At 41.4% G+C, this 16,114-nt stretch overlaps 1 protein-coding gene across 6 annotated transcripts in view; it reads right to left on the reverse strand.

Annotated features, from left to right (window-relative positions):
• Positions 1-16,114, reverse strand: part of elavl4 (ELAV like neuron-specific RNA binding protein 4) — an 81,098-nt gene extending 64,984 nt beyond the window's left edge. For 3 of the 6 annotated variants that reach the window (XM_032526868.1, XM_032526866.1, XM_032526867.1), the window contains exons 1-2: positions 15,466-15,513; positions 14,637-14,777 (exon numbers count right to left, since the gene is read on the reverse strand). In XM_032526868.1, the coding sequence (XP_032382759.1) occupies positions 14,637-14,777; positions 15,466-15,513 (189 nt within the window). Of the gene's footprint in view, positions 1-805; positions 1,115-14,636; positions 14,778-15,465 lie in introns of those variants that run through there. The other 3 variants (XM_032526864.1, XM_032526869.1, XM_032526871.1) reach the window with 3 other exon arrangements.

Below are 16,114 nucleotides of genomic sequence, written 5' to 3' on the forward strand. Positions count from 1 at the left end.
TTACAGTCTGCGATTGGCTTCTTGGCTTGCCTGTCAGCTCTCCGCCTCACCTCCCCCTCCCTCTCTGTTAACACCTTCGCTCTCTGGCTGGCTCTGAGCCCTCATCGGCACACGCCAGCCTCAGCCTGGTTTGGCAGAGAAAAGGCTTTCTGAATCCCAGCAAAGCAATCAATCTCTGCTGAGGTCTGTGCTTGAGTGAGCCGGGCAGAGCAGCGCGGTGCAGAGCTCTAGGAGAGTGATTGCAGCCTCAGGCACCATGGTAATAGGATGCCTGCGCAGCACTGTGTATATAAATTAGCTATTACTGGGTGCATGTTAAAATCCCTTGTACATTTACATGCCTGTGTATTTACATGCCTGTATGTGTCTCATTCACTCCTATTCCATCTCTTTACCTTACACACACAAACACGCACGCACGCACACACTTTTCCAAATAGCCTACACACAAAACTGATTAGCCTACAGGTTTTGTCTTACAAAATATTGATTGAGGTCCTTCATAAATAGTTTTTTCCTCCAAATAGGCAACATCGTTCCAAATTAAAAACACAGACGGCGGGAAACTATCTATGTCGATAATTTACAATTTGCATTAGCTGGGGTTTACATTTTGAGAACGGATGCACAAACAAACACTTGGCCATACAGGTGTAGCTTATCAATGTGATATAGTTTACTCTAGTTTACTATAGTTTAATAATTGTGACCTGCCTGCTGCCGTACATTGAAGCCCGACTGTTTGCAGAATAGATGCAATTAAACAAATGTAAAAGCTGTCACCTTCGATAGCTTATCTACTCACCATGACCATTCTCGTGTCGTTGGTGTTACGGACGGTAGCCTAACGGTACTTTCGGTGGACAAACTGTAAAAGCCGGTGAAGTCAGCGAGGAGAATCGGATGGAGTAATATCAGCGTGCCGGAGAGGCTGAAAGAACTGCACGGGGTGATGTAGCGGAGCCAAAAACTACACAGAGCGAACCCGTGGGTGTGGAAGACCTGCAGCCCTGTCCCGTGCAAGCAGGAGGGGGGAAAACACTCTCGCTCAGTGTAAAACTAAGACAAAACAACGGCGAGAAAAGAGAATCCACTCAGAGGAAACACCCCTTCTACCTTTTCCCAAAAAGCCATTTATGACGTGTCCAGTCACCTCGCGCGCGGTCTCCCATTGGCTGGGGAGGTGCCGACTGGGCGGTGCGCTCGCTGATGCGAGTGAAGGAGGCAGGCTCGTGTGGTCCTCGAAGCATCTTGCGGAGAGGTAGATGCCAAAACGGTTAAGGTGACTTTACGTTAGTGTCTGAACATCATCATCCCTCGACTGACTATTGATAATTATGCATACAGTCAATCTACGGTTTAACTCGTGCGTGTAGGCATACTGTCTTCATATAGTCTAGCCTAAAGTACGTGCCTTCGTTGGTCATTAAGCTCCTATAGAAAGCAGGTCCCCTGCATTGTTGCTGCAGTGTTTGTGTGTGTACTCCCTGTTGTTAGAAATGTGATAGAACCAGCAGTCCTCTTTTCTTCCACCCCAACTAAAACAACGTCCCACCACCCAAATATACTCTTATCATTCATCCTACTAATTACTCCCAATTACAATGACGCATTGTAATTGTCACTACAGTGTATAACATGTAGTATATTTCTATAAAGCAAATGATCTGTGCCCAGAAGTAAACAGGCCACAGGTTGATTTTGTCCTGCTGGCCCCTGTCTCAAGCAGACAAGAAGAGGGAGCTCTTGCTTCCCTAAACACACCTGGCCAACAGGAGTACTTAGCTGCACCTTCACACCTACATACATGTACACACACACATGTGTCTACACTCAGAATGCATATACTGAAACTGGCCCACACCATAACTGCTAAGCAATAAGCATACATAAGTATATTTATGTGTGCACGCGCACACAAACACACACACACACACACACACACACTGTCTTACAAATGCTCTGACACATTACTCAAGCTCCTTTATGCTGTAGATGTAAACATGTAGCCTGATGTAACTGTAACACATTGCTCTTATACACTGGTAATTTCTTCAAGTTGGCAGACAAGAGATCAAAACATAATCAACCTCCCGACACATGTTCATACTGTTTCCTTTGTGTTCAACTCAGCAGTAAGAGGCAGTCAGCAAGCCAACGCTTATTCTGGTTGGTTTCAAAACTGGTTGCGTTCAGCTGTGTGAGGCCTGACAAGACCTAATGTGACGAGTGGGCGTCAATTAAGCTCAACAAGATTTCTCTGCTCTAACTACCTCGATACCTGTCCCGACACAGGATAACACTTTATTTAGATAGTCCATTGAGTGTTTAGAATGTGTCAATAAAATGTTTAAAATGCTTTACACAATATTTATAATAGTAAGCCAATGTATGTAATGGAGATGTCAATCTCTGGTTCCAGCTTCTCAAATGTAAAGATTTGATGCTTTTCTTTGGATTTTTGGTCAGACATAACAATTTAAAGATGGTAAATTGTGAATGGAAGTTTTTACTATTTATGACATATACAGACTAAACAAGTATTTGCATGATAATAATGAAAGAAGATAGATTAATTAACGACAACATTATTCAAGTTACACTTTATAAAGCAGGTATGGTACTATTTTTCCCCTTCATAGCAGAAAACTGACATTCAGGTAGCAAACTATCTAATGCAAATCCAATATGAATTATTAGGGTCTGACTCACGTCCTGGAGCTAAATGATGCCCTCTGTAACTCACTAAAAGCTCTGATGTGCCCACACCATCCGCTGTCAAGCCACAGTGGAATATATACTATACAGCACACATCCCATACATACTCAACAATTGCATTAACAGTACGTGTGCTCATAGCTAGCTATACATATTAGCTCCCAAATGAGCACACTGAAAGAATAATGTTGGGGAAAAGGAGAAACAGTAAGAACACAAAAGTGTTGTGAATTATATGGCCAGTTCTGGCAAACAAAAGGTGAACAGTCAAATAAAGCTTTTAAAGTCTTTCCACTTCACCCCTGCCCTCTCCACCTGTCTGGATAGCTACAGCAAGCGAGCTAGCCTAGCAGAACCATGTGCCTGACATACTAATGAGGATCCTCACTATGCCTTCAATTAAGGCTGAGCAGTACACACACACACACACACACAAACACACACACACACACACACACACACACACACACACAGGGGAAGATGGGCTGAACAAGCGCGCTATTGTTTCTGATAGAATAGAATATGCTGGCACTCGCAGTCTGGAGATTTGTACCGATCATACTGTATATGACACAACAGAGGAAGAGTAATGTTGAATGAAACACAAAGAAAATGGATCAAAATAGAAATGCCTCTTTGTCTATTTTCCTTTGTCATGTGCCTCCATATCTTTTTCCACCAAAGAACAGAAAGAAGCGAAATTTGCAGCTGAATAGTATAGACAACCAATCCACAGTTTCCTGTCCATCTTTTATCGTTCTGCTCTGACCTTTGAATTTAATAAAGGCTTTGGGTTCGACCCAGAAAAAAGCTTTCTTAACCTCACTGCCTCTAATATCCTCCTCCCAAACATGTTTTGATTGTTGCATTTTAAACTGTAAAGAATGGAAAGTCAGATGCATGCTAATGACTGAATCACAAATCCCATCTCTGTCTTTGTATGCAGTCCATTATAACTCACGATGTTTAGAGGCAATACAATGTGGGAAGAAAATAGAGGGTGATCATATTCTTATTTCATAAAGGATAGTCAGTGTTTTGAGGTTGTTTTCTCACTCTAATATGATCCAAATAACCTTTTCTCTAAATGAGAATGCAATTCAAAGTGAAAATAGTCTCTCACAGTTGACTTGCTCGGCTTGTTGTTTCACTAAATTGCTCTACAGGAGTATGATTTTATAAAGCAATGAAAGTGACTGGTCCTACCCAGTAAATTAGCTATAAACCCAATCTGCTGTTGTGTTGTTGTGGAGTGTGTGTCTGCATGTGTAGTTATGATATAAAGATTCATACCAAAGATGGAACCGTGTTGCTGCCATGTCCTAGATAAGGGTACACACTGCATTATAATATTGTGTTTGGACAGATGGAGGCAATGGTTGAGACAGTCTATCAAGGGCATCCATGCTGAGATGCTTTACAGTCTGGATGCTAGAGATACTGCAGTGTTGCTCATTATCTTGTGGATTTGGCCTTTTCCTACTTACATTTTATGTCTGTCTGTGAATAAAATGCAATACAGCACTGAATAAATGTAAAAATGTCAAAAAAGTAATTAAGAGTAAGGTCTAGAAAAGACTATGCATTTTTTAAGGAGTTCATTTTTATTTTTTTAAGTCCACAGCGTTGATTGGATGAAATATTTGGCCTTTTTAGATGATGACTGATGCTAAATAGTTTTTGAGGAGGCAATATATATATATTTTTTATATTCTCTTGAAAAGTTTTGAAAATTAAAAAGCTTTTGTGGCTTTAACCCAAGAAGGCCAGCCATACTTGTCAGCAATGACAAACCCCATCTCACTGATTGACTCTAGCTTGCATCCATGAGAACAAACACACAACACACACACACACACACACACACACACACAAACACACAAACACAAACTAAAACCATACATACACAAAAACGTGCACACACAGGCCGCTCAAACAAAAACACACACTTTGGTTCATGAAGTGCGTCACAGTCTGACAGTGTGACTGCCGGAGCTTTAAAGGGCTAGACCCCAGAAGGGTTCTTAGCCTGTGCTTCCAGCCTGCTAATTTGGAAAGCAGAGAGCTGGCTAATTGTTATGAACTCCTCCTGCCCTCCATTCTGCTCCGCTTCTCCACCCTAAACCCCTCCGAGTCACAGACCTTAACAGATTAATGCAGGCTAGTGTTGTCCCTCTCACTTTACTTACTCAGTCTCACTTGGCTCTCTTACAAAAACTCAAAAAGCTATATCTCTGCCACACCCTGAATTTGTTATTTTTTTATTGAATCTCCAGGATTGAATATAGTGGTGGCACATGTACCGTACACAAATAACACACTCTGGTAGCAGCTAAAATGCTGTATTCTGATAGCAAGCGTTAAAGAGCAGGCAAAGAATACAAAGTATAGCAGGTTTGAATATGCAGCGTGCACACGTTGATAATTGTGGGTGCTCTCGGTTTAAGTCTTGTTAACTGTCATACGCAGTGTTTCAACACCTGTCTTATGTTTCACTCTGCATAATAAGACTTCTATTTTAAGGTGGAAAAGTGACGATGCCAGCAGAGGTGTTACCTCAAAGTGCTGGAAGAAAATACCTTGATTATTAACAAGAAGGAAAACTTGTTTTGCAGCAAACCTGATCTTTGCAATTGTGAGTCAGGTTCTGAGGAAATTAATGCCACCAAGGACAAAAGACAGGAAACAAAATCTAAAACTGAATTATCTCTGTTACACTGAACAGCAACAACATTTTAATAGAGCTATGGAGAACAATGCAATGGCCATCAAGCCGGTTGATTTCATTTCAAAATATCACGGCTGTCTATGCAGTAAAACAGCCTAATGCATTTAATAGCCCAGAACACACTCCTCAGTATGCTGCGGCTTACTTAGGCTCCTTTTGATTTGCCCTTGAAGGATAGATTTAGTTGGTGTATTGAAGTTCTGGCAGTAGTAGCATCTTGCTGTGCTACTCAGACTGATGATCGCCTCTTTCTTGGCAGGTCTCCACCCTCTGCCGGTAACAATCAACAAATGAGAATCACAGCCTTCAACTTTCGCGTGTTCCTGCCCAGCGACAGAACTCTGCATCACTGAACTGAACATTAGACAGCTATTAACACTATGCAGCTGTATGCGGACAACGTAGGGCCGTTTGGATTCAGTTGACTTTTGTTTGCTTAGTGTTAAGACCAGGGGGTTAATTTTCATGAATCAATGACATACATGATGTGGGTAGAGATTTGTGACAATTTCATGGTCAGAGGGGCAAAGAGCACCTGCATCGCTGTTGTATGTCCAATCAAATCCTATTTTCTTTCTCTTTTAAAGCAGGGCGCTCTGTGCTCTGAGATTTTAGTAATAGAGGTGAACAGTTGGTAGTAGTTCTGCCACAAAAGATCCTCCAAAGAAGGAACTGATGTCCTTAGGCGAGAGGAGCACAATCCTCACAATGCCACCTTATTTAAACCACAGAGAGCAAATGACGTTAAATAATCTTGGGAGGACAGTGAATTTCACAGACAGTCACTGAAATGCTAAATGGGTGCAGATGAGAAGAAAAGACTGTGTGCACCGAAAGAAAATCCCAATTCACCAAGGCAAGTACTTGCCAACAAAGAGCCCTTGAAGGCATTTAGAGAGCACCAACTATCACCTACAATGATAACATGATCCAACTAGCTGTTACAAACACAGACATAAAGTACATCTCTAACATTTTCACTTCAAATCACATCCTGACCCTATACACGTGTCCTTTGGATTTGTAGTAAAATCTCTGTCTGCATGTTTTTTTTATAGCTATGGTTTAAGATGCTAATTATCTAAAGCCCAAAATCTAATAATTTGCTCATTATTTCCAAGCCAAGGATATTCACTCGTACATTTTTGAGACATCCTGTTGACAAACAAACCAAAGGGGTTGAAAACGTGTTGAGATTGTGAATGCTTTGGGTTTAGCGTTACTGGTGTTAATTAAATAGAAAAATGAAAACAAAGTTGACATTTAGCTTTGGAAAATCTTTCTTTAAAAAAGTTAAAAACTAAAAACTGAATCCCACTTGGCCCCGCCAAGAAAAATGTGTAAATTCATGGAGCCACTTATGGGAAAGTGGATTCCCTAAATGGCACATGTTACTTATACACTTTATTAAATACCGTACATATAATAAAGTATTTTGGTAAAATGTAACTAATCTAGTTGAAGTTTTCCTCCTACATCCTCTTCCCTCCCGTGTCAGTGGGCATGATACACAGTCAGCTTAACCCCTGCCTGTGTCACTCTCCCTGGTAGAAACTCCTCAGATCAAAAATGAATTCTTCATGCTGATCCCGGAACAAGGCTGTGCTGCATTTGTCACAGCCACTTTCTTCCACTTTAACTCAAAGCTGTTTGGTATGGCTGGAGCTTTGCAGACTGCAGAGATGTGACGGGGCTGTTTAAAGGCTCAGACTGAATGCCTCTATCTGTGGAATAGGGAGTGAACGCATGTTCAATGGCTATGTAAAGTCTGCTCTGTTGTAGATTTAATTCAAAATAATGCTTAGCTAACTGCTTTTTCACATTAAAATCCACACGTTCAAATAAATCACTTTTAATGGAAGAGATCATGGTGGGTCGTTGAGGCTGTAGCCTAACAGAAATGAGAGAAGGTTTGTGAAGGTGCCCAGAGAGGCTTAGCTATGCATTGGCTGTTGAGTCTGGCATGTATTCTGGCACTGGGAGTGTATTCTCAACAGGACTCTGGTGGATTAGTGTCCATTTGGACAGCAGAGTGGTCCGCAGCTTGGGTTGACATTCAACTTCAGCCGGCCAGCAGCTCACACACTGATCATGAAGTTTAGTCTAGCTGTTTATTGTCATTGATGTGTAGTAAATGTAATGCCATTTGGAGTTTCTTGAGTCTTAAAAATGAGTATTATGGCTGGGATATCAAATCCTCTCTTCTCCTGTCTTCTAGTCTAAACGGGACGACTCGGTACGTGTGAAACATAGCCGTGGCCATGCTGCAGTGTGGTGGGTCAGTGGATCATGGGGTATAGTGGTGGTCTTTGGGGCTGTGTGGACGGCAGCCCGTTATGCGTTTGATCCCGGTTGGGGTACATCCTTGCTCACAGGCCGACTGCTGTGGTCCATCTGGTGGAGGCTTTAATCACAATCCTTCCCACGTAAAGGATTCTTAAGACTGCTTCTTATTTTCAGACCTTTTTATGTTTTTTGTTTTTTAATCATGTATCTCCCTTACTTTGCATGTCAGCTAGATACTCGTGATATCACCAATCAGCATCATGTGAGGAGCTGATGGTAGCTACGGGCGTGGTTTAGGCGTGTGTGATGGCCGCGATTAATAGCGGCGTTATAGACAGATGGCTCATCGAATCACCTGCCAGGTATTTTTTAAAAGTGCCTGCCCTTTTGCAAAAAAAAAAAACTTATGGTTTCTCGGAAGGTTCTGTGTAACAAACCATCTGGTGCCTCGGGTTAGTATCTTCCTGCAGAAATGAGTCATGTTTTCTGCTTTTACAGAATCTCCTACTCAGACCTTAGGTGGGAAAATGAGAATGACCAAAACATATCCACAAATGGCTGCACAACAGCTTTTAAAAAGAAATAACCTTTTAGAAAATGAGACGTATCCAGGGTCCTTCCTAGGGATAGCCTACGGTACTGTGGACCTAAAACACGCCGATGCCGCACAAATCCAGCACTCCAAATGTCACTTCATGCTTAACCACCCTTTTTCATGCATGAAGAAAAGCAACTGGGCAAGGCAAAAAAAAAAAAAAACTCCACCGGGCATCAATTTAAATGCCTACATGCTTAGAGACATGTTTCAATTACTTTGTGTTGTTGAAACATTAAGCCGATTGAAGAGAAAGAAATTTATTAGCAACAACTCCAGAAATCATGAAAATAACAAGACATTGTGTGCGGACGGTATAAATCATATGCTGAGTAAATGTATTTTTAGAATTTTACATGAAATTAAACTAAGACAGATTAATGACAGTAAATGACAATACGTATTTACAAAAATGTATGTATTCTTGTAAATTAGCTCAATTTACAGTCACTAATGTACAGCACAAGGCTCACAAACGGATCACCACAGAGTCTTATGGTGATCCGTTTGAACCTGAATGTTGTGGTCAGAATATATTTATTATTAAAGGGAATAAAGGGTCAGCAGGTAATGATGCTATTGGTGCATCTCCCTGGGTTGTGTAGAGGAACCACTTTACTGTTAGCCTCCTCTTGGACAAAAATAATGTAGTATTTTAATGAATTTCAAATATCTTGATTTAGCTCGACCTTTATCAATGGCTGGTAAACTACTTTATTTTCCGCATGTACAGTGTTAACAGGCCCGACTACCCGAGAGTTCCCGGTGGGGCCAGCGGCTAGCGACTGCAACTCAAACGGTCACTCCTCCTCGAAACTAATGCAAGGGTAAGCCATACATCATTTATTCATGGTGACAGCAGATACTTTGCCTCATCCCCGGCAATTAGCGAATCAATAAAAACGCATTGGCTTTGAAACTATCAATTCTGAGAGGACAAAAATATAGCACTGTTCATCAACATGCCAGGATCACAGACCCAGACAATCGCTCAAGTATCGGCAGCCTTTGTCAGCTGAAGCACTGAGCTGACAACAACAATGCACATTTCCTCACATGTTCTTAAAATGAGTCCTCACCTGAAAACTGGGTATCTGTTCCCATATAATATCTCAAATCGGGGTCTACAAAGGCCATAATCTATGAATAATCTATGAAAAAGAGGTGATTTAATGTTCTTTTCATCAAGCGATTTTGTTTGTGTTATGAATTTGTGTCTATTGTAAAAGAGATGACTGATCTGAAGCCATCTGAGTGAGATTATCACAGACATGTCAGTAAAGGACTCGCTAATACCTCTTTTGTCAAAATTTATAAGGCTGACATATCTGCAGTACATTTCATCTGTTTTATAATTCATTCAGTAAATCTGCTTGATCCAACACGCATCTTAGGCTATGTTATGTCAGCCTAAAATGACATTCGATTTAGCCAAACCTCTGAATTTGACTTCACTGTCAAACTGAGGCTACTGCTGTAGCTGAGGCAATTTTCAATTTTCCCATAATAATTGGTAATGTTTGTTGGCAAATAACAAAATGTGAAAAAATCATCACATTTGAAAACACAAAACTGCTTTCTCTCCAATCTTGTCTGTTTCATTATTCTCTCTCTATTTATCCTTTAAAGCCGAATGAAATAACTGCAACTGGATGTGAAAACATTGTCCACGAGAGGCAACAAATTTGTCTCTGAAATTAAATGCTTTTCCTCTACTGAGCAAAAGAGCAGCCCTGGGATTTTTTTAAATTAAAGAAGAGAAATCAACAGCTGAAATTGAGGTTATTGTGTTTGTTCAATCCATTAAATTGTAAAAATGTAGCCTCTGACCTGATAAAGGTAAATCCCCTGAAGAATTCAGGCCTACTATGGATATATAATCCACTACTATATCAACTGAAATGACGTGTGCCTGAAGTTCACACGATTGTTTTCTATTTTTCCATTTTTGTGTTACTTCAAGGCCCAAGTCCGTATTTCTTTAGCACATATTTGTTTACATATTGGAGAGTGTGACTTTCACGAAACCTGCATTTAGTTGAAAACATCAGCCTGTTCTCTTACTATGTTCATAAACATTATAATTAATTGGGAAATTGGAATAGTTTAGATTATGTTAGGTTATGTTAATCCGTGCATTAAAAGACTTGTCAATCCAATCAGTGTGGGAATAATGGCAGGGTAAAATGTTTGCTTTGGTCTTTGGTGGTGGGGGTGACCCTTTTGTTTACTGTTAGATTATGTGCTGTGCTCTTCACCCATCTCCTAAAATCTGTTTGTGACATGATCAGTGTGTTACTGCTGTTTGATCATGAGCACCAAGACACATTCAGCGGTGCACAGACTCTACCCAGAAACCCTGGGCCCTGCCACTGCCATTATGTTGGTGAAATTACAGGCTATTACTTCCAGGTCAAAGTACCTGAACACAGACAGGTGACCTTTGGTTGGGCGTAGGCGCTCGTGTTGCTGCAGCAAGATATTCTGTTGTTAGACTATTGTTTATGGATCACATCCACATCGCAAGCCTTTTTTTTATGTCTTATCTACCGAGGCGATGGATATGAAAAATAGGTTGGTTGTGTGTGTGTGTGTCTGTGTGTGTCTGTGTGTGTCTGTGAATGTCTGTGAGTGTGAGAGAGAGCCTGCAGACACCTGCTCCATTCTGCAGTGATGGCTCCCAGCAGGACACAGGCTCAGCTGCTGATCTCTAGGCCCTCCCTGCAGTACTGGTGGCCAGCGCACACGCGTGCACACACACACACACACACACACACACACACACACACACACACACACACACACACACACAGCCACAGCTCTTCCAACAAATCGGAACCCTCCAGGCCCCTCTTGCAGTGTCTCTCAGCCTCTCTGTGTTCTCATAACTGACACACCACATGCTTGCTCATGACATGATCTACAGACAAGCACAAAGCTACACAGTCTGTGTTCGTATGATGTTGCATGTAAATTCTATGACATGGTGTGGTCATAATCTGCTCCAGTCTGATATGAGCTATAGGGATGATATGGCTGAATAGCATGTGTTTTTTCTACCCTACCCTAAGCTAAAAAGCTAAACTGAACACTGAAATATATCAAACCTTATGTTCTGCTGTGAATGCAGTTAGAAAACGATAACATGATATAAAGGATATATTGGCAGTTTTGAATCCCTTGGCAGGTCAATTAATGATTGATGTTAAAATATAATACCACATTGGTTTTTGTCAACCACCATTGTACTCATGGTACAATTGTTATTATCCGGGCTGTTGTATTTTGCACATATGTCCATCTCTCTGTTTTCTCACTATCCCTCTGTGGCATCATTCAGTCTTCTGCACCTGTTTTTTGTCTCACTGGTGGCAGGGTTGTGGAGCATAAATGAACTAATTTCCTGGATATAGAGAACACAGCTATCAAGGAAAAGGGGAAGTGAAGCAAGCGGCAGATGGAAGGAGCTAATCATTGTTATGAAATAGAGATGACCTCTAACAATCTCTTGGCTGCTAATATACTGTATCTACACACGTTTGCCAGCATCCATCCCATTCGCCCCTCTCTTTTCTTCTTCCTCCTTTGCCTGTTTAGTGTTGTGCCGATGATGAACGTCTTCAGGCAGGTTCGAAATGCAACCCTCGATTTCTTTTCAAATGTTGAAACACAAAAGATTGGAGTTGTCAAACAAAACCTTGTGTCACATAGAGAACGGCAGCTGCCTGCAGTGGGTAATCAGTGGAGCTTTCTACAAATTAACAGCATTCAGCTCTGAAGCACGGCACACTGCAGGTTTTTAGATATTGGCTTTTGAAAATGAGATCTCAGTAACTGAAATTTGGAATAATTAGCAATTTAGTTTTTGCTCACATGTTCTTTTAATTGCCTGGACATCTTAATGCTGTAAACTGAGACGGATGCTCAAATTTAAACAGAAGAATATCAGTTTAAACTTCATTAATTGCAGGCTGAATCTCTCCTCCGTGTGATTTGATGGGTTCAGAATATAATTCCTTGAATGCTCTTTTAAATGCACTGTCCTACAGCTCGAAACTTGCACACACGCACAGAAAATGCTCTGAACAAACTGAACACATTGATGGTAAACTCTGCTGCATGCGTATAGTGTGTTGGAGGGCGAAAACATGTATTCATTTATCAAGGCACTTATTTAATGCAGTGAAGCATTAAATAGAAATACAGTCTTAACCTTGAATGAATGGTAATGTTATAAAAGAATGTGAAGTATTTACTAAATTTTTAATATACGGAGCAATGTTGTGCTGCCGGTATAGAATTGTATTTCCGTTTGCTATCACCGAGGTAAAAGATGCGATGCTGCTTCTGAGGCTTTACACAACAAAGCCACCAGAATCTTCCAGCACATTTATCTAATGTATGCAAATGATGTTGCTGTGCTTAATGAAGGCACCATTAATCACTATAACGATGGTCTTTCTTAACCAGGGTAATCATGCATGTGCGCGCGCACACACACACATTTAAATACTTCCACAAGCATACGCACTTCCACACACTCGCGCACACACACACACACACACACACACACACACACACACACACACACACACACACACACACACACACACACGCTCACACACACACACACACACACACACACACACACACACACAAACACACACACACACAAACACACACAAAAGTGGAACATGCCTCATCACCAACAACACATTAATGACAAATGCGCAAAATCACTAACATAAACCATTTTTACCAGAAATGTTACTTTGTATGATGAGGACCTCATAGTCCCTTGTTAATTAATTTTGTCCGTACTTTTTCTCCCTTCATTTATACTTTATACTCTGTTGTTAAATTCAATCTAATTTAAAACTCATCAACTGGTCATGTTTCAACCTGGAATTGGCAGGTTAGGCAATCACCTCAAATTCAGTTACTCCACCCAATACAAAACCGAAAAGATGCATAAAAATATGTTAACACTTGACTATATTTATATAATAAATTTAGCTAATTAGTTCCACTGGTATCAACAAATAATTCATGGTCCAGCAGCTTCATGCAAACAGCAGATAACACTGTTGTGACTCAAAACAGGCAGTGGAAAACACAGGCATTTTGTGTGCTGTGTAACAATAACAACAAAACACTGGACAGACGTCTTTGAACTCGTGTAAGAATTCAAAGCAAAAACTGAAAAACATTTTTGAAGTCCAACTCCTCACAGAACGTATTTCACCGCTTATCCTTGCCGCGCATTTGCATACAGTTGACGGAAACCCCTGGGTACAGTCAGCAGCATGACAGTGGGTTATGAAGGCTTCCGGGAGGCTCTGGGGTGTGGATCTGAGCCAGTTTGAAGGGGAGCCGAACCAATGAAGAGCCCACAGCGGATTAGACACCCACAGCTTCATGTCGCTTTAATGCGGCGAGTCAGGGATTTTCTCACAACGCTTTTGCCTAAACGCTCAGGGTTTTCTCATGCCCCTTTTTCTCTCTTATTTCCTTTCCCTTGAAGAAATCTTTTTCTATGTAAATGGCAGAGTAATGTTGTCTCCAGTGCAACATATCCCATCTATTTACAGCGTTCTTGCTTCCTCTGCTAATGTGACTTGTAAGTTTTTAATTGGAATTCAATTGGATTGATAGTTATGATCAAATATCATTTTAAATATGTAATCTTATGCAGCTATACATCTCCTACGGGTGTTGAAAAAATAATCTTTCCTTTTCAAGGATGTTATGTAAAGTTAAAAACAGTAGAGGTGGACTGCTAGAACCCATTTATTAATTTACTATGAAAGATAATTCACCATCAAATGCAAATACTGCACATGCGCTAACAGAATTCACAAAATACTACAAATATATTACCCACACAAACACACACACATGCATGCACACAGACACAAACACCTCAAATTCCCCTGATAACAGTCTGACTGGCAGAGGCTAAAGACAGAGTAGGCGTCTGTAATTGAATAAACATAACAATGTAAATATTTACTAATACTATCCATTGGGAATACAGGCAGAATCCCACAATTGATTTGCTCTCTTTCTGCCACTTTGCTCTTTTACACACACACACACACACACACACACACACACACACACACACACACACACACACACACACACACACACACACACACACACACACACACACACACACACACACACACAGAGATTCACATACACTAACTACCACTTTCTTCTTTTTCTGTTTCTTTTCTTAGTAATATGCTTGCCTGTGTTCATTAAAGAGATATATTGGTATATTGGTCTGTCTATCCTCTTACCAGGGGTGACCTGTAGCCCATCTGGGCTGGCGATGACAGGAGATCCCTGGGAAATAGCGGCGAGTGCGTCTCGGGGACGGAGCCCACGCCACTGGCTGCTAGTCCCGAGAGCTGCCCGTACCTCGCCATCATCTTGAGATGCTGCTCACAGAACACACACACTCATACACAGACACAGGAGGAGAGGGAAAGAGAGAGAGAGAGAGAGAGAGAGAGAGCAAGAGAGAGAGAGAGAGAGAGAGAGAGGGAAAGAAAAGAGAGAAGGGGTGTGAGAGGAAGGAAGGAGAAGAGAGAACAGCAGGTAGGAAGGACGGTGAGAATGGTAAAGGACAGAAGAGGGAGTGGGGAGGGGGGGCACATGAAGAAAGAGGGGGTAGAGGGGAATTACAGAACACTTTGCTCTCACACAAATGCATGTGTGAACACACACCCATACAGGCATACACACTCGTATTTACATACATACTGTACGTGCACATGATGGCACACACAATTTTAGTCCCAGGTGGGCAATTTCAAAGGCAAGCCTATGTTGGAAGGTGTTGATCGCTACCTTGGTTTTGTTACAATAGGAGGATCTATTTTCACGGGCAAGGGTGAGTGTAAGAAGAGGTGCAGTCCCTTTTTCTCCGTACCTACTATGGTGCCAGAGAAATGTAATAAACAGCTGCTGTTATCAATCATTCCCTCTGTCTTCTGGCTATGAGCATGCAAAAGTGTACAGACAAGCGCACACACACGGACATCCAATAACACACATGACACAATGGTTGGCAGCAGACATGCACAGGTGAAGTGTGGAGAAAAAAGCAAATCCAAATCTCTTTACCTCATTGCTCAACAAAGCGGCGTTGAGTGTTCGGCTTATTTCGAACATGTTTAGATTCGCTGCTTTTTTCGTTCTGTCCTTTTTATTTTGAGATTCTCTTCAGTTCTTTGCTCCCCGTTTTCTTCTCTACGGCTGGGAGTCAGTCCCGGGAACACAAAATAGAAAGAAAAAATCAAATCAATTGAAAAAAGAGGGGGGATAAAAAAAAAAAAAAAATCCTCTTAAATTTTTAGATTTTTGTTGTGATTTTTCAGTGCTCTTTAATTTCTTTCTCTCCTGTCTTTGGATGCACCTCTGCTGACTGTGGCTGTAGTGGTGGCGTTTGTGCCCACGGTCTCCGCACAAGTCTAAGGAGTCAATATGCTGCTTTTTTTTTTTTAAATCTCCCCAGAGTCAGCACATTAAAACAGGCAGTCAGGCAGTCGGTGGGTCGGGCTGGCGGGCTGGCTGGCTCCCTTATCTGTCCCCCGCACACTGGCTCACACAATACGCTCCGATCCTCACACTGCTCGCTAGCAGATTAGCCTGTCCCAAAACATAGCACTTAGTTTAAACTCCCCTCCCTTTTGCTCTCTTTCTCTCTCTCTCTCTCTTTCTCTCTCACTGTGTCACTCCCAACAGCTCGCTCTTTTGCTCTCACTCCATCTCT

This window comes from Etheostoma spectabile, chromosome 9, assembly GCF_008692095.1.
Source record: "Etheostoma spectabile isolate EspeVRDwgs_2016 chromosome 9, UIUC_Espe_1.0, whole genome shotgun sequence".
NCBI classification, from domain to species: domain Eukaryota; kingdom Metazoa; phylum Chordata; class Actinopteri; order Perciformes; family Percidae; genus Etheostoma; species Etheostoma spectabile.